This window comes from Eleginops maclovinus, chromosome 24, assembly GCF_036324505.1.
Source record: "Eleginops maclovinus isolate JMC-PN-2008 ecotype Puerto Natales chromosome 24, JC_Emac_rtc_rv5, whole genome shotgun sequence".
NCBI classification, from domain to species: Eukaryota; Metazoa; Chordata; class Actinopteri; order Perciformes; family Eleginopidae; genus Eleginops; species Eleginops maclovinus.
Window position 1 is genome coordinate 1,710,471 of NC_086372.1, and position 15,067 is coordinate 1,725,537.

The following is a 15,067-nucleotide window of genomic DNA, read 5'->3' on the forward strand; positions in this document are numbered from 1 at the left end:
GGAAGCACTATGAGCTCCCAAGTAATATTTCCATATATACAGTATATGATTGCCTTGTATATCATTTCTATGAAATAGTATTTTTGCCCTCCAGTTTGGGATATTCAAGCAGTGTCCAAGCCTGAGCGTTTACCCTGTGAGGTCCGGCCATCTGTCCAGATATTATATGGCACATCTGTGCAAGAATGCTGCAGTTTGACAAGGATCTGAGGGGTTGCTATCCTCCTCATACCATGCATTTCGCTCAGGGAATGTGAATAAGCAAGCGCTTTGGAGGGTCTTTGCCTGCAGAAAAAAGGCAGGCTCATTATACAGAGAAGATTCACTGTTTGATCTCTTTTGATCCTGAGCAACGCCTCTGAGCATTTTACATAACTGCACTTTTCAAAGCTGATCTTACTGGCTTTTTAATTACTGTTTTTAATTGTATTTATACGTCCTTTTGTTGTGTGTTGTCTCAATGCTTTTCATGTGTTGTGTAAAGGAATTGCCTTGTTGCTGACATGTGCTATACATAAATTTGCCTTGCCTTGTATTAATTAAGCTGATGTTAAATATGAAGCCTAGTTGTTTCATAGCACTCGATGTTGTGTGTAATTGCAGAAAAATGCATGAAACAGTGTGCAAAATATCAGATAACAGAGTAGAAAGTCAAATGTTTTACAGAATTCAAGAAAATAAGTGCCTCATCATGCATCTCAAGGACTGCAATAGAACAAAATACTTTGTATGACAATGCTTACTGATGGGATGCACTAAACGTGTATAAAATGTAGATATATTACTAATCCAGCTGCAGTGTTGCTGATGGGACTAGTAGTGACGTAACAGTGACGCTGCAGCCCCTCCTCCTCCAGTTGTCCGCTGAGCAGCAGCACAGTAGTGTAGTATTTTCATCTGCCTGCACACTCCTGCGGGCTGATCGAGGAAATAAAGCCGGTGAGTTGAAATATAAAGTACTACAGACAGTTTGCATACCGAGTCAGTGTTAATGCATGAGTAAATATCACGCAGAGTGGTTTGTAAGCGTGCTTATTTAAGGATAGATATTAGAAAGCCACTTACAAATTCCGTTTGAAGTCGTTTTTCTGTGAGAAACATTAGTTATTAACTGACATGTAAGCATACCGATATCACAGTGTGAACACCTCTGAGGTTTGAAACGGAGAAGGCATTTTTAATTTAAAATAATAATAATAATAATAAGTACATGCAGTCTACTCGTTTGTTTATGTGCACAGGGTTGCATTTGCTGCTGTGCATTGTTGTGATTATTGTCCATTGGGACTTAGTGTGAAATGTAACTTAGTAACGTTACTACTATTTATTTCACAGCAATAGCTAGCTTACAGTTTCAGACTGTAAATAAAAACATGTGCTCTTTATCAAATATGATGCAGTTTCATTGATTTAAGTACACAGTACTAGCTTCACTTCCAGCAGTTATCAAAACAAAGCATATCCAGTCCTTCATCAGTGATATAAATCAAGTGTAGAAACCTAAACTCTGGACTATATGTTCTTTTGACATGGTTTCTGAACATTGGAATACTTCCTTTTCCACTGCATGAGAAAGAAGGTTTGCAGGAGGCTTAACGGACAGTAGAATTTGCTTAAAGCTTCCCTTTGTGTGTCTGTAGCATGCATGTGCAAGGTTAATATTGTAGTTTCCATACAGAGTATGCTCCATTCTTTCCAGCAGCAACACCTTGTCCTTTCTCCGGTGCAGTCATGTGTCTGCGGCTCAGTGTGGAAGTGAAAAACATGAGCAGTGGTATGTCAGAAGTTAAGCCCCTGCCATATGTGTCTGGTCCATCTGAGCTGCTGGATATCGGCTGGACTTCAAAGGCGACCCTGGTGGCCCGACTCTTGTATTCTTTAGACACGCATGACAAAACCGGAGTAATTAACGTGCAGCTCAAGAATTAAGTTCACACATTGTTCGAGCAGCCCAGATCCGTTTGCAACTGTTCCAGTGATTTTTTGAGCACTCGATTTGGCTCTGTTGTTTGGGTCGAACGAGGAAATTCTTGTCTAAAGCTGCCAATGTTGTTGTTTACCATGGGATGCATTTAAGTGTGACAGAATGAACAACTGCAGAGGCCTCGGGGTATCAAAACCATTCCTCTGTTTCTCAGCCTGGTGCCTTTCAGTGTTCCTCATGTACAGTATAACCTTAGACTTAGAAACCTTAGTCCATGCACATTTAAATGTTTGTATACCAGCAGTTAACACAAGTAGCATCCATGGATTGCCCACATTTCTGCTCCAAGTGGACACAGTTAACATGATTCCACATCAGTCCAGAATCGCTTCACCATTTCCAGAGATAAGAACGTGGACGTGTGAAAGAACAGTCAAAAATGATAACATCAAGCCTAATAGTATCTTTATTTAAACAGCAGGTATGAAAACACAATTAAAAACATAGTGATAAAAGTACTAAAAGGGCAGAAAGGAAATAGGGACTGAATAAAGATTAGCAAAAGGGGAAATCAGTGCAATAAAAATGGCGTGATTTTGGATCGACTTTCCCAATAATATGATCTTTTGGCTCATTCATGCGCATCTCAGTCGTAAATATGATAACTCTGACAACACTCTAAGCCAGCACTGACTGCAGGTATATATTTTAGAGAACATATTGTCAAAAACAAGGCTTAACCTTTGACCTTCTGATGACTGATTTACAACACTGGACTCTGCAGTAAAACCCCACTACTCAGAAAGCTAGAGTTACATTAAAGAAAACTGTCAGAACCACTCCTCAACTTTCACACTCACAATCAGCAAACGTTATCCTCTGTAATCAGGGGGGGACAGGAAGATTTAGACTGGCCCTCCTTCAGATTCCTCCAGCCCTGCGACCCAGAAGGAGTGGGTCGGGGCTGATTGAACTCTGGGTGATAGAAACCCTCTCCAGTTGTAACACGGAGCCATTGTATCTAATCCCCGCACTCCAGATTTCTCTCCATGCGGGGCCTCGCATCTCTCAGACAGCTCAACGCTGGAGAGTTTAATCCCAAGTTTTCCATTCAGCATACAGAATCAAATTAGGAGCCATACAGTAGACCTGCTGCTCTGAGGAGCTTCATTAATGCAAGCCAATAAACTGAAAGGCTTCTCTAAATTAAATAACACAGCATCGTATAATTAAGCCGTGTTTGCAGACTTCTGTGCAGGCCAGATTCAAAATAGTTAAATAGTTTAAATACATTTTAATCAGGTCAACATTGTCTACATATTGGCCTGATTTGCTCCTTTAACGTATGCAGTGTGTACACCATATACTGTATATGTGCAGCTATGGATCAGTGTTATTGGGGCATGCATAATGCTAAAAAAACAACCATTAACAACCACACTGCCTGCACAACGCCTGGGGTAAAAGTCAGGGGCATCTGAACTGATCTTACACTATGATCTTCATTCAGGGCTAACCAGGTCATCTGGTACATAATTCATTGGCTGATGTCTCAGTTAATCCAAAAAGAGCCTTTTCTTAGAGAGTGTGTACTGCAACTGAGTATTATTAGACGTTCTCAAAGGTATATAAGAACACAACATCTAAACTCTCCCATATAGCGACAAAGCATTCACATTTCTGCACAAAGGACAGCCGCCTCTGAGTGCATTTGATCTGTCGGTGTTGAAATGATAAACGTCCTCATGCCGTAATAAGCTGTAGTATGTTCTGCATGACTTTCAAACCCTTCAGCTAAACGGAGCGGTGTTCATGTTAATCTCTACAGTATATCTTAGTCGCTGACTTGTGAAATCCTCCTTTGTAGTCTGGAACAAATTTAGTGCCTGCCACATAAACATGACCGTAGCTGCACCTGATTAAGCAATGTATGAACGGATTAACACGGCGGCTTACAGGATATTACATACATTCCTCAACAAAGTCAGTCACATAGTAAGGAATGTTAGCTTATTGTTAATTGTACTTGTTTGAAACAGTTGTTGCAGTCTCCAGGTTAAGGGGAATCAGACTATACAAATGCTTAGCAATGAATGTCCCAATGCACGGTGGGGAACGACCCCATCTGGCAAGCAACGACTAATGGCTTAATTCCCAGAGGGCAACATGGGTTTTGTAATTGAAACATAACTCATGTTTGTGTCAGAAGTGACAGCGTTAATAGTTATAATAGATCACTTCCTATGCTCCGTCTGCAGCCTGGTAGGGATCCTTTTGACATTTAAATAATGAAGCGCGCTCACAGCATGAGCCGCACACACAGCTGATCACTTCTGGGGACGGTTCTTTCTCCTGTAACACACTGCTTTGCTTTTCTCTCCAGAACACGTTTGTTTTTCGATGCTGGGGATTCAGTTGAAACATCCTATATGTGGTGTATTTCAACTGCTCTCCACAGGGTTTGTCTGCCCAAACAGTGAAGTGCATGAAGGCACACCTGGCCAAAGATGGAGGCCTGGCCAACCGTGGCCTGGGTCCTGCTGATGACCAACATTGCTGTCTGGCTGAGAACTGTCCACTCCCGGGACTTCACCATGACAGACATCATCCAGCTGCATCCCTCAAGTAGGAGCATATTTAATATGTATTTTACACCGATTAGGGGCGCTGGAAGTCCGTCTGTGTACTGCCAAAATGCTCACATGCTGCATGACATTGCTGTTTTATTTTGTCATTTGAATTATCTGTATTCAAGATTTTAAAACCACTTCCACACACCAGGTTTCCCCCTTGGTTTGCCTTGGGGTACAGGGGGTTTGCTTGGAGATCTTATTTAAAAAAACAACTGTCTTACTGTCAAGGGAACTACATTGATGCAATCTTTTGAGGGGTTCGTTTAATTATATCCATCCTTTCTTCGTGATGTTTTTTGATCTAAATCCTTGTGAGTTTTTATGAATTGCAGCACATTTCAACAGCTCAAACTCAGATGCATTATCTGTCCTCCACAGCCACTCCTCATCCTGGCAGCTTCAAGTGCTTCACGTGTGAAGACGCGGCAGATAACTATGAGTGCAACCGCTGGGCGCCGGATGTTTACTGTCCAAAAGGTGCATCAGTGTCTCTGTGTTTGCAGCTGCACTGAGTTTATACAAATGTACTACCCAAAAGATTATGTCTGCTTATTTTGAGTGGTTAAATAATCCATATATTAAGTGTGTCATGTCTTCCAGATGCCAGATACTGTCACACACTGCACATGATGGACAACCATGGAGACAGTGTGTCTGTGACCAAGCGCTGTGTGAGCCTGAAGGACTGTCAGTTTACCGGCTGTGCTGACGTCACTGATAACGGCTATCAGGTACGGAGATTTCCCTGGATTCACTTTTAACGTGGGAAGTTGTAGATTATTTGACACATGCAGGACATGCTCTCCTCATCAGATGTGCTCGTCCTGCTGCGAGGGGAACATCTGTAACGTGTTTGTGCCGAGGAATGCCAGCAGCGCCATCTTTTCCTCGTCTTCTCCTCTGGTCAGCTCGAGCACCGTGCATCTCCCGACAGCGCTGAGCTACCTCCTCATCAGCATCTGCACAGCAGCTCATCTCTGAGGGAGACACTCTGCCTCTGTGGGACGCCTTAATGAAGGACTTTCTTTTGTACATCACATTTTTTAAAGCTGAAAATCAAGAGTTATTGTATTTGTTTAACCCTGGCAGCATTAGACCTGAGATTCATATTTGTTTAACAGTTTTAACTTGACGTTTAAACAACTCAAATAAAACAACTGGACTGTTTTCCCTTTACCCTCTTCCTCCTCTCAGACACTTTGTTAAAGCTATTCTGTTAATTTATTCATGCTGAGTGTCAACATTGTAACAGCATAACTGTGTTGTTTATCCATGTCTCTGTCTATATTCGGAGTTTGGTACTTATTAAATTGCTTGTGATATTACCTAGCATCTGGTTTTTTGCATGTTAAAATACATACGAAATGCAAACTCAATTAGCACATCATTCTTCATCATTCTATAACACAGTGTAGGACAACTCACACTCTGGGCTTAGTTGACTGCATATTACATTTTCTTTACATACAATTTATCTAACACTAAATGTATGGATCTTTATCGTCTCATTAACAGCAGGCTAGAATTAAGCGTAACGTACAAAGCAGAGACTGATTGTATATTAAATGAAAATCTGTTTTGTTAAAATGCAAAAATGTTTTATATAAAACAGAACTTTCTGGATTTACAAGGAAAGTTTCAAACTAACTCAAACAAGGCTTTAAAGTTTGATCATCAATACTAAATACATCGTTAAGATGTAATGCTCTCACCCCACAACTACTTACATGTCCTTAACATATTTAACAGTTTCCTCCCTAAATCCAATTCACAAAAGTTATCAGTGGTGTTTATTTATGTTTTACTCCTCCCTGTTTCGGCTTTATTTGCAAATAGATGGCGTCTGATTTTTCTCATTCTTTTTGTGAGCAGTAAATTATTTTCCCAATATTTTTTTTCAATGCTGCTGGTGATACACCATCAACATTTAACTGAAAGATGTGGGTCTTCTTTTCAAGGGGCGGGGCCGCATTTGTGTGTAGACGTTCCAGAATGTGGACTTCCGGAACGTGGGAGTTCTAGAAATTCTAGGCCGAAGCCAATGCATTCTAGAACTCCGGCTTTTATCTTTTGTACCTTGGAGTTAGATTCCAGCAGAATATTCACTTATCTACAGACCTTCACTGGACAAGTCACAGAGAGAAATACTTCTGTAGTAAGTACCTTCAAAAGGAAATCAGCGCACCCAAAAAGAACCACAGGGTAAAACAATCCCTGAATCAGAGAAAAGGGACCAGCTGGGGAAGAAGTTACAGTTTTTCTTGGATTTATGTTTATTTTGGATGAAATAGCCTTGAAATGCATAACTTCGATGCTGGTCTCTCTGTGCACGTTTTCAGATTCACTGCAGAAATGGTTTATGAATTTTAGCTTTGTTGCTATTTTTAAACAGGCCTGACTTTTAAAACCTGGTTTGCTTCCTTTCTAGATTCCTTCAGACGAAATGGGACCCCTAGCGTGCAACAAGTTGCTCATGCCTTTTTTAACTCCAGACCCATTCCAAGCCCCAATCTTGTCATCCTTCAAGGACATCTCAAATGAGTAAGTAACAAGTTCAAAGTCATCAAGCAAATAAGCTCAGTCCTAAGGTAGAAATGTCCATTTTGCTAAACCATTACTTATCTTTTTCTTGCAGGGGTTGGAAGGTGTTATCAAACGGCCACATTGACTCAAACTTGATCTTTGTTTTAACACAAATGTGTCAGGAGATCCTAGATTTGCTCACCATCATTATCTTGGAAACTGTTTTGCCTCAGGTTAATAAGAGGATGGACTGGGAGAAAAAGGAAAACCACAGAAACAGAAAAAACTCCACAACAATGTAAGTCAACGGCTTCACAGACAAATTCCTTTCATTCACTTTTATTTATGTAGGCCAAAGCAAAGGTTCTGGGTTTTAGGATTCATTCATGGAGAATTCTGTCACCTTGTGACTGTAAGAGATCGTAGGACTAACGTGCATTACTTTTTGTTTTCTCAGTCGCACTAAGGCTTATGGGCAAATCCTTCGTACATATGACAGAGTGACAGAAGAGGATATTGATGACATCTTCGGGAATTCTCTTGATCGCTGTTTCGGTATGGCACTAGCTCTCCCACAGAGTAAAACCATACACTCTGAAGCACTCCGGGCTTTGTTTGTAGAAGTGATAACAAAGAGGGTGAACATGGGAATTGACAACTTCACACAGACATCCCCTTCTTGCTGTTCCAATGAGTCGGATGCATCAACTGACTCACTAACCAAAGATATGGTTTACTACGTCACCCACATCTTGAGAGGTTGCATGGGAAATCATAAGAAGATTCCCTTATCACAGTTTTCCAAACGCAGCCGAGGTTCATGTTGCTCGGGTTCAGATGAGGAGATGGACATCAAAAAGATAATGGCAGCGGCAGATCGAACCATGCTGTCTTTATCTGACACTGGAAAGCCTTCGATCAGTACGGCAGGGCAGCTGCCACAGAAATCAGCAGAGAAAGAGACAGAAGGACACCTCTCTTTAGCAGATGTTTTAGAATTGCTATCCAGTGACACCGAAAACGACCCTGTCTCAAGATCCAAGAACCTGCCACAGAAGTCAGCAGAGAAAGAGACAGAAGAACACCTCTCTTTAGCAGATGTTGTAGAATTGCTATCCAGTGACACCGAAAACGATCCTGACATAACACCAAAGAACCTGCCACAAAAGTCAGCAGAGAAAGAGACAGAAGAACACCTCTCTTTAGCAGGTGTTTTAGAATTGCTATCCAGTAACACCGAAAACGACCCTGTCTTAAGATCCAAGAACCTGCCACAGAAATCAGCAGAGAAACTGAAAAAAGAAACAGTCCACTCTTCATTGGACAACGTCACCGCCGCCTCACCGTTTGACATCTTTGAGGATTCGGACATTTCTTCGGAAGGAGAAGAGTTAGAAGGCACTCGTTTCCCCCAAAGCCCTTCTTACAGTATAGTTGTAGACAGACCTGATAGTTACGAAGAGGAGCTGCCAGTAAAACGCAGAAAAGGCGTAAAAAAGCGCAAACAGAAGGAAGTTGACTCTTCAACCGGGACTTCAGACATATACACAGAGACACCGCCAGACAACAGGAGAGTCAAAGATGAAGAGAAAGAATTGTACTCTGCAGAAGAGTTGCTATCAACACAAAACAGGGACTGTCTCAATGCGTTTCTAGTCATGCTGCTAGATTACATGGCACCCAAACGCACTAAAATTTGCCTCATGGACTCCGAGGGGTTGTTGGAGCGCCTGATAAAGGAAACGGATACAATTGGAATCGCCACTCTCCAAAGAAGCTGTTATACAATCCACATCCCAGTCTACGAAGACCTTTGCGAGCAGTTTGGATCTGCAGAGGAGCTGCTGCGTGCCATCAGATACAGATGTGAGATTTTCGAAGAAGCCGTGGCCTGGACATTGAAAGAACATCTGTTGAGGGCTTCATCAGAAAGGTCCAGCCAACCAGCAAGAGTGAAGAGGAAGAGCAAGAAGAGGGTCAAGCAATCACCCACAGACAGTGAGATGAACACATCATCATCAGTGACGGAAACCTCCCAGCTGGTTTTGACATCGGCACCAAAACCACCCCAGAAGAAGAAGAAGAAACCCCTCTTGTGCAGGATGTACTCCTGGATCGCCAAGTTCAGCAGGAAGGCGTTCAACTGAGGACCCAGCGCTGGATCGCTAGCATATAGAAAACAACCATCACACGTGCATCACATCTTCCCCTTTATATTATCTTTCCCCTCTGTTTTTCAAGATGAATACACACTCTTAAAAAGGTCTAATAATATCAAGTACAGGCCATCTTTACAATGTGATAAAGCCGAGCTAAGAGTGGATCTTTGTTCTGGTTTTGTCTTACATTGGCACTGATTTACACGTCCTTTTTAAGAGTGAGCTTCTAATGTTTTTCCTCTGTCCAGTATTTTTTAGTTTTTATATTGTATACTCAATACCCGTCTTAAAAAGGATGTGCTATTTCATTTGACATTTGACAAGGTAGAGCTGAGAGTAGATCTCCGCTCTTGTTTGTCAGGCGAGTCAGGTTGTTTACTGGAGTGATTCAGTAAGAAGAGCACGTCCTTTTTAAGACTCTGCGAGTTTTCTTCTATGCTATGTTTTCTTTATCCTTACCCCCCCCCCCCCCATTTGATTAATGAAATAGATTCAATAAAATTAGAACAAATTGTTATTTGTTGTCTTTGCCATTTATTCATTGTAAGAGGTAGAACAGGAGTCAAGAGAACGCTCTCATTCTTAGAAATGTGGCAAGCTGAAGTTTAAGGGGTCAACCGTTCTTTGTACTAGAGGGCGACAAATAATAACAAACCTATTTTGCTTTGTGACAAAAAGAAATGTCAGCTGAGTCAGTTTATCTTTTCAAAACATAAGCTTTGCATTCGTTATTAAAACAGGTTCACAGTGAACTAATATTCAGATGGCCAGACTGACATGTTCAGTAACTTAAAGAGTCACTTTATTTGCTCAGTAGTTATGACCGTCAGAACTGTCTTCAACTTCAGATTATGTGCACCGGGTTAGAGAAACATTTACAACACTTTTATATGAAAAGCTTTAACCTGAGATCTGGGTTTCCAGTTCAGTCCATTATCAAAAAACACAGGTGTCGTCATCCTCTCAGTGTTGCCTACAAACGTATCAAACAGCAGGTATTACATGTTGAAATGCCTTTTTATTGGTAATATGATCCCTCCCCCTGCACTGAGTGTGTTTCTCCCAGGATGTAGTGCAAGGTACGCCGGGGGGACCTCTTCTACATTAAGGTCTCAGTCAAGTCCTCGTTACAGTACAACAGACTTCCACCGTGCCATCAGTATACCAAGTTCCACGCTCCGTCAAACATAAATAGGAGGCATGTCGTGGATTTAAATCCGTGCAATATTTAATAAAAAGCCTATTCCTCATCAGAGAGTACATTTTAAAGTCCTTGTAGTCTTGCAATAGCAGCACTGTGAGCAGGTGCGTTGGTGAAAACGGTCCCCACGAACATAGGCGTTCCTCTCAGGATGTGGCGAATAACTGTGCAGGAGCCGGACACCTCGATGTGGAAGCCCAGATCTGTTAGTTCCTCCTCTGTCCGCAGTTTGGTTTGATTTGATGGAGATGCAAAGAACTGTAGGTTTGTATTAAAAAAGTTATTTAGTTGTAGAGTTAAAGTAATTAGTGATGCATAAACCGTCTCCCTTTATTATGAATTTAAAAATAATCACTCACAGCTTCTCCTGTTGTCGGGTCAATAAAGTCCGCCCAGTAGCCGGCAGTCCACAGAGCGAAGCACATTTCCTTTGCTCCGCTCACAAACTGCAGTGAGGAGAACACACAGTCAGCAGCTGTTTCACAACTCTACGTAACATTACCAAACTTAAAATAACCAGCAGAGATGAGAGGACTCACTTTGTGGAGCTGCTGCTCTCTGTCCTGCTCTGCCGCCTCCTCACACCGACTGTTGCTCTGTGTGACCGTCACCACTGTGATGGAGGCAGTGGGCGCTGAGGGGAACATCAGCTCGAGATCTGCCACACACACACACACACACACACACACACACACACACACACACACACACACACACACACACACACACACACACACACACACACAGTTTTGTTATTGAGGGTTATAATAACTCTCTGTATAAGATGAGGAAATGCCATTGCCTCACCTTTTCTCAGCAGCTCAGGGCAGGAACTGATGGCGCAGTCTGTGTCCGTCTGATGAAAGTACTGCTCAGCTTTGTTCACTCTCGTGTCTATACCACCTAAGTTTCCCTGAGGAACAAACACACAACTCATATAAGAATACCACACTGGATATATAGTGCAGCCTTGACAAACAATAAGTAGATTGGAAAACGCACCTGGAACTCATTTACAAACTGGGCCAGGATGAACTGGTGTCTCTCTGAGCAGCTCGGGGCCGTCAGTACATCCGGCACCGTCCTGTGGACTGGAGTCTTTCTTTGGGGGCCCATGCCCTCCAGGTGGCAGTCAAAGCCAGAGTTACCCGGCAACTGGAAGCGCTGGTCCTGAGGTCCGAATGGTCCCATGTTCTCATCGGGCCACACGGTCCTGGGGCCTGCAGATGGATGTGAGGAACACATTATATAGCATCTGTTTTCTGCTTAAGCGTCCCTTAGAACTGTATTTCTAACTGTGATTGTTGACCATAAACTCTGCATTAGGTCACATTAACCAGACTGATTAATCCACCGGTTGTCTCACCTGACTGTGTGTGTGATGAAGCTATGTACGGCTCGTCTGAGCTGGCAGCAGAGAAGGTTCTGGTTCTGCCGACTCGCAGGGCAGCTAATACTTGATGGCCAGCAGTCTTAGTGAGGACCAACCGGCCCCGACCACACAGCACCTACACCGGGACAAAGACCTCTGTTAACAGCCGGAAACATTTGAATAAACTGGATAACATTCATTTATTGTATGCATAACTTGCACGCTAGAATGTCAGATAATGTAAACGAGTGTTTATCTGATTCAAATTCCCTATCTTGTTTACATTACACTTATCACAGTTGACTGTGCCTGCAGCTACACACGCTTACCTGGTGTACTGCTTTTAAGCCTAACACGTTAAGTAAAACCTGAATAACAAGTTAAATAAAATCAGATTCATGTTGAAAATAAAAAGCGAGAAGCTTAGGAGCACATACTACTTTATGCACGCAAAAAAGGACAACATTATGGGATACAGATTTGTTTAAAATCCTATTTTTTGGGTATTTTGTGTGTGTTTGATGCAATAGCCTATAGCGTTTAACAGGGACAGGGGTATGTCACTTACACTGCTGGACATTGTGTGTGGTCTCCTTCTGTTTGTCACTTTAAACCTGTTGGATAAAAACAACAACAATAAGAACACAACACATACAGTTTGTTATTACAGTAAATCAACAAGCGTTAGCTTTGCTATCCGAAGTTATTCTAACAATGCTAACATGATGCAATGATTACATGCATCGTACACGAGGCACCAGAAGCATCAAGGGTCAGGTCTATCATTGCTTTACTTATATATACTTAAATAGACAAACAGGAAGGCATGTTATGATTTAAAACACAATCAAAACAGCTGTTAGCTCCTCGCGTTAGCACGTTGTTTTGTAGCAAATATGGAAGGTCAGCTGATTCTTATTTTGACACTTGCCCTTTTTTCGACCGTAATGTTTACTTCTTTTCTGACTATAAACTAGCACCGAACACCTGACAACATGGACGACAAACGTGTCAATAAATCTGAGGGAAAAAATGTCAAATGAACATCGTTTAATGGGTAAACATTATGAAAAGTACATGTTGTTCTTACCTGTTAACTTGCACGTCCGCAGCTATGGCATAACAATGACGGAGAGTGACGAGGGACAGAAAGGTTGCATTTCGCGAAACGGTTAAACTGTATGATATTTCTAATGTTACTTATAATGGGGATTTACTATTTACGTACGTGTTGTAAGACAATATTTACTTTAATATACCAGAGCATTTTTCGACCTTTGAACCAGCCTTGCACTAAATATATATATAATGTTGTATAGCCTGCGTTTTCTCATTTCCACCACAGGATGGCAGCAAATAACAGCAGCACTTCCCCGGTCTGCATAGCTGTGGCCTTAAAGTTGCATTCATTTATCATTTAAAGTTTGTTATGTCAATTTGCATGCTAAACTGTAGAATGTGCACCAGATTCTTTGCAACATACACTGTTCAGTAAAAAAAAACACTTGTGTTGATATTTATGAGTTCTTACAAAATAATCATTATTTAAACCTTTGAGGTTTACTGTAAAACATTCACAAAGAGCAGGTAGACCCAATTAATACCAGGTGTGTCAGCTGATTACTCAGCTGCATTAATTAGGCTGATAAAAAGTACATTATAAGTCCTATCAATCAGTTCAATTTTGAGTATTTGTGCTCTTTTGCTTCCATAACATGTCAGCTTTTAGAGTAGTGGATAGAACATATCCAAAGTACACATCTTGGGGGACTAACATGTTTCTATTCTTGAACAGTGTGCAAACTAGCACATATTTAATAAAACCCTATTCAACTTTAGGGTCTCCCCTTACTTCTCTCTAACTTTACCTTGGCTATCCTCCACATAGAATCAAAGACTGTACCCTTCGTTTCCCAGGTGGGAATCTGAGGAAAAAGGGGACTCATGCTCAGCAAAGTCCCCCTCCCTTGATCAATAAAGTTTGAAAAGTAGAAAAGAGGAATTGTGGTGGCAGTGTTATTTGCTGTCAGAAGTGTCGAAGGACAAGGACAGCTTCAGTGAAGTTCATTCTGCTGGCGTACACACATCTGTTTAGCTGACTTAGACAAGCTGATTGACACTTTCTCTGAACAGACAGGATATGCAGTGGGACTTTACCCTGCAACCAACATGCTGTGTGTGTGTGTGTGTGTGTGTGTGTGTGTGTGTGTGTGTGTGTGTGTATGTGTGTGTGTGCGAATGACACAGAGCCAGGCTGTCAGTGAGTCTCCCACAGGATCATTTGCAACAGCTATGCAGAAGCATCCACCCTAGATGGAGCCCCTGTGGGATGCACACACACACACACACACACACACACACACACACACACACACACACACACACACACACACACACACACACACACACACACACACACACACACACACACACACACACACACACACACACACACACACACACACACACACACACACACACAGCCCAAATGAATTCTTCGCCTCAGGCTCTCTGCACAGTGTTGTTATTTGGATGTAAAAAGCATTGAATTAATCAAAATGGAAATGTTACACTCTGTTTTGTAGTGAGATAATATGCAGCTCAACTGACATTAAAGCACCATTTCTGTCTAGTGTAAATACATTCAATTTGTCCATAAAATATCAAAACAAGTTCAGAACAGAATTCTACAAGACACGATAATGTAAACACAACATTGAAAAAACAAAGAAGCAACAAACAGCATACTAACGAGACAAAAGAAAAAGGATGGTTTGCATAATTATAGGAAAAACACATTTCAGATCTTCATGAATCTTTGTGGAAGGGTGAAGCATGAGCCAAAGAAGAACCCATTAAAAAATGGAGTTGAAACAATTGAAAGGTCCTGATTTTTTCGGGTGTGCCCTTTCTGTGAAACCATTGTCCCTGGACAGCAGTGCAGCGAAACCTTGAAACCTCCAGACAAAACCATGCATCAGTCCAAGTCTTTATTCGATATGTATCGCTGCGCTGTCAGGCCAAATCGGGTCTTGTGTGGAATCAGCACTTTTCTACTGTATGAACATTTCATCCTCTGTCAAAAAACACATTTCCATCTCACACATCCTGAGCTACCTGTCTTTGAACTAATGATAAAGGGGGAACCATTAAAGGTCTCTATCATGTCTTTGCCACGTCAGGATGACTGACCTATAGGACTTGCAGAGCTACAGATTTGTCAGAGTTACAGACGCCACACCACCTATACGTGAC

At 41.8% G+C, this 15,067-nt stretch overlaps 2 protein-coding genes across 4 annotated transcripts; one reads left to right on the top strand and one right to left on the bottom strand.

Annotated features, from left to right (window-relative positions):
- Nucleotides 1-890: 890 nt before the first annotated feature.
- On the top strand, nt 891-5,862 carry lypd6 (LY6/PLAUR domain containing 6). 2 transcript variants are annotated; one of them, XM_063878064.1, is made up of 5 exons: nt 891-939; nt 4,308-4,549; nt 4,936-5,034; nt 5,158-5,288; nt 5,371-5,862. In XM_063878064.1, exons 2-5 carry the CDS (start codon nt 4,432-4,434, stop codon nt 5,536-5,538), a joined length of 516 nt encoding a protein of 171 aa, XP_063734134.1. In that variant the 5' UTR covers nt 891-939; nt 4,308-4,431; the 3' UTR covers nt 5,539-5,862. The 2 variants fall into 2 exon arrangements, with proteins under 2 accessions (XP_063734134.1, XP_063734135.1); XM_063878065.1 differs by having other exon boundaries at nt 4,402-4,549.
- Nucleotides 5,863-9,750: 3,888 nt separating this feature from the next.
- mmadhca (metabolism of cobalamin associated Da) lies at nt 9,751-12,932 on the bottom strand. Of its 2 annotated transcripts, none has more exons than XM_063878100.1 (8): nt 12,903-12,932; nt 12,381-12,426; nt 11,807-11,948; nt 11,443-11,660; nt 11,248-11,353; nt 10,980-11,098; nt 10,800-10,886; nt 9,751-10,698 (listed from the first exon to the last, which is right to left on the bottom strand). In XM_063878100.1, exons 2-8 carry the CDS (start codon nt 12,390-12,392, stop codon nt 10,504-10,506), a joined length of 879 nt encoding a protein of 292 aa, XP_063734170.1. In that variant the 5' UTR covers nt 12,393-12,426; nt 12,903-12,932; the 3' UTR covers nt 9,751-10,503. The 2 variants fall into 2 exon arrangements, with proteins under 2 accessions (XP_063734170.1, XP_063734169.1); XM_063878099.1 differs by lacking the exon at nt 12,903-12,932 and adding an exon at nt 12,744-12,856.
- Between the last annotated feature and the right edge of the window lie 2,135 nt (nt 12,933-15,067).

Excerpts from the sequence above, each read along its gene's own strand:
- mmadhca (XM_063878100.1), bottom strand. Across the intron at positions 11,661-11,806 it reads TTCATCACACACACAGTCAG|GCCCCAGGACCGTGTGGCCC; the intron begins GTGAGACAACCG and ends ATCCATCTGCAG. Across the intron at positions 11,099-11,247 it reads CCCTGAGCTGCTGAGAAAAG|ATCTCGAGCTGATGTTCCCC; the intron begins GTGAGGCAATGG and ends TGTGTGTGGCAG.
- lypd6 (XM_063878064.1), top strand. The coding sequence starts at position 4,432 with ATGGAGGCCTGGCCAACCGTGGCCTGGGTCCTGCTGATGACCAACATT. Across the intron at positions 4,550-4,935 it reads CATCCAGCTGCATCCCTCAA|CCACTCCTCATCCTGGCAGC; the intron begins GTAGGAGCATAT and ends TGTCCTCCACAG. Across the intron at positions 5,035-5,157 it reads GGATGTTTACTGTCCAAAAG|ATGCCAGATACTGTCACACA; the intron begins GTGCATCAGTGT and ends CATGTCTTCCAG.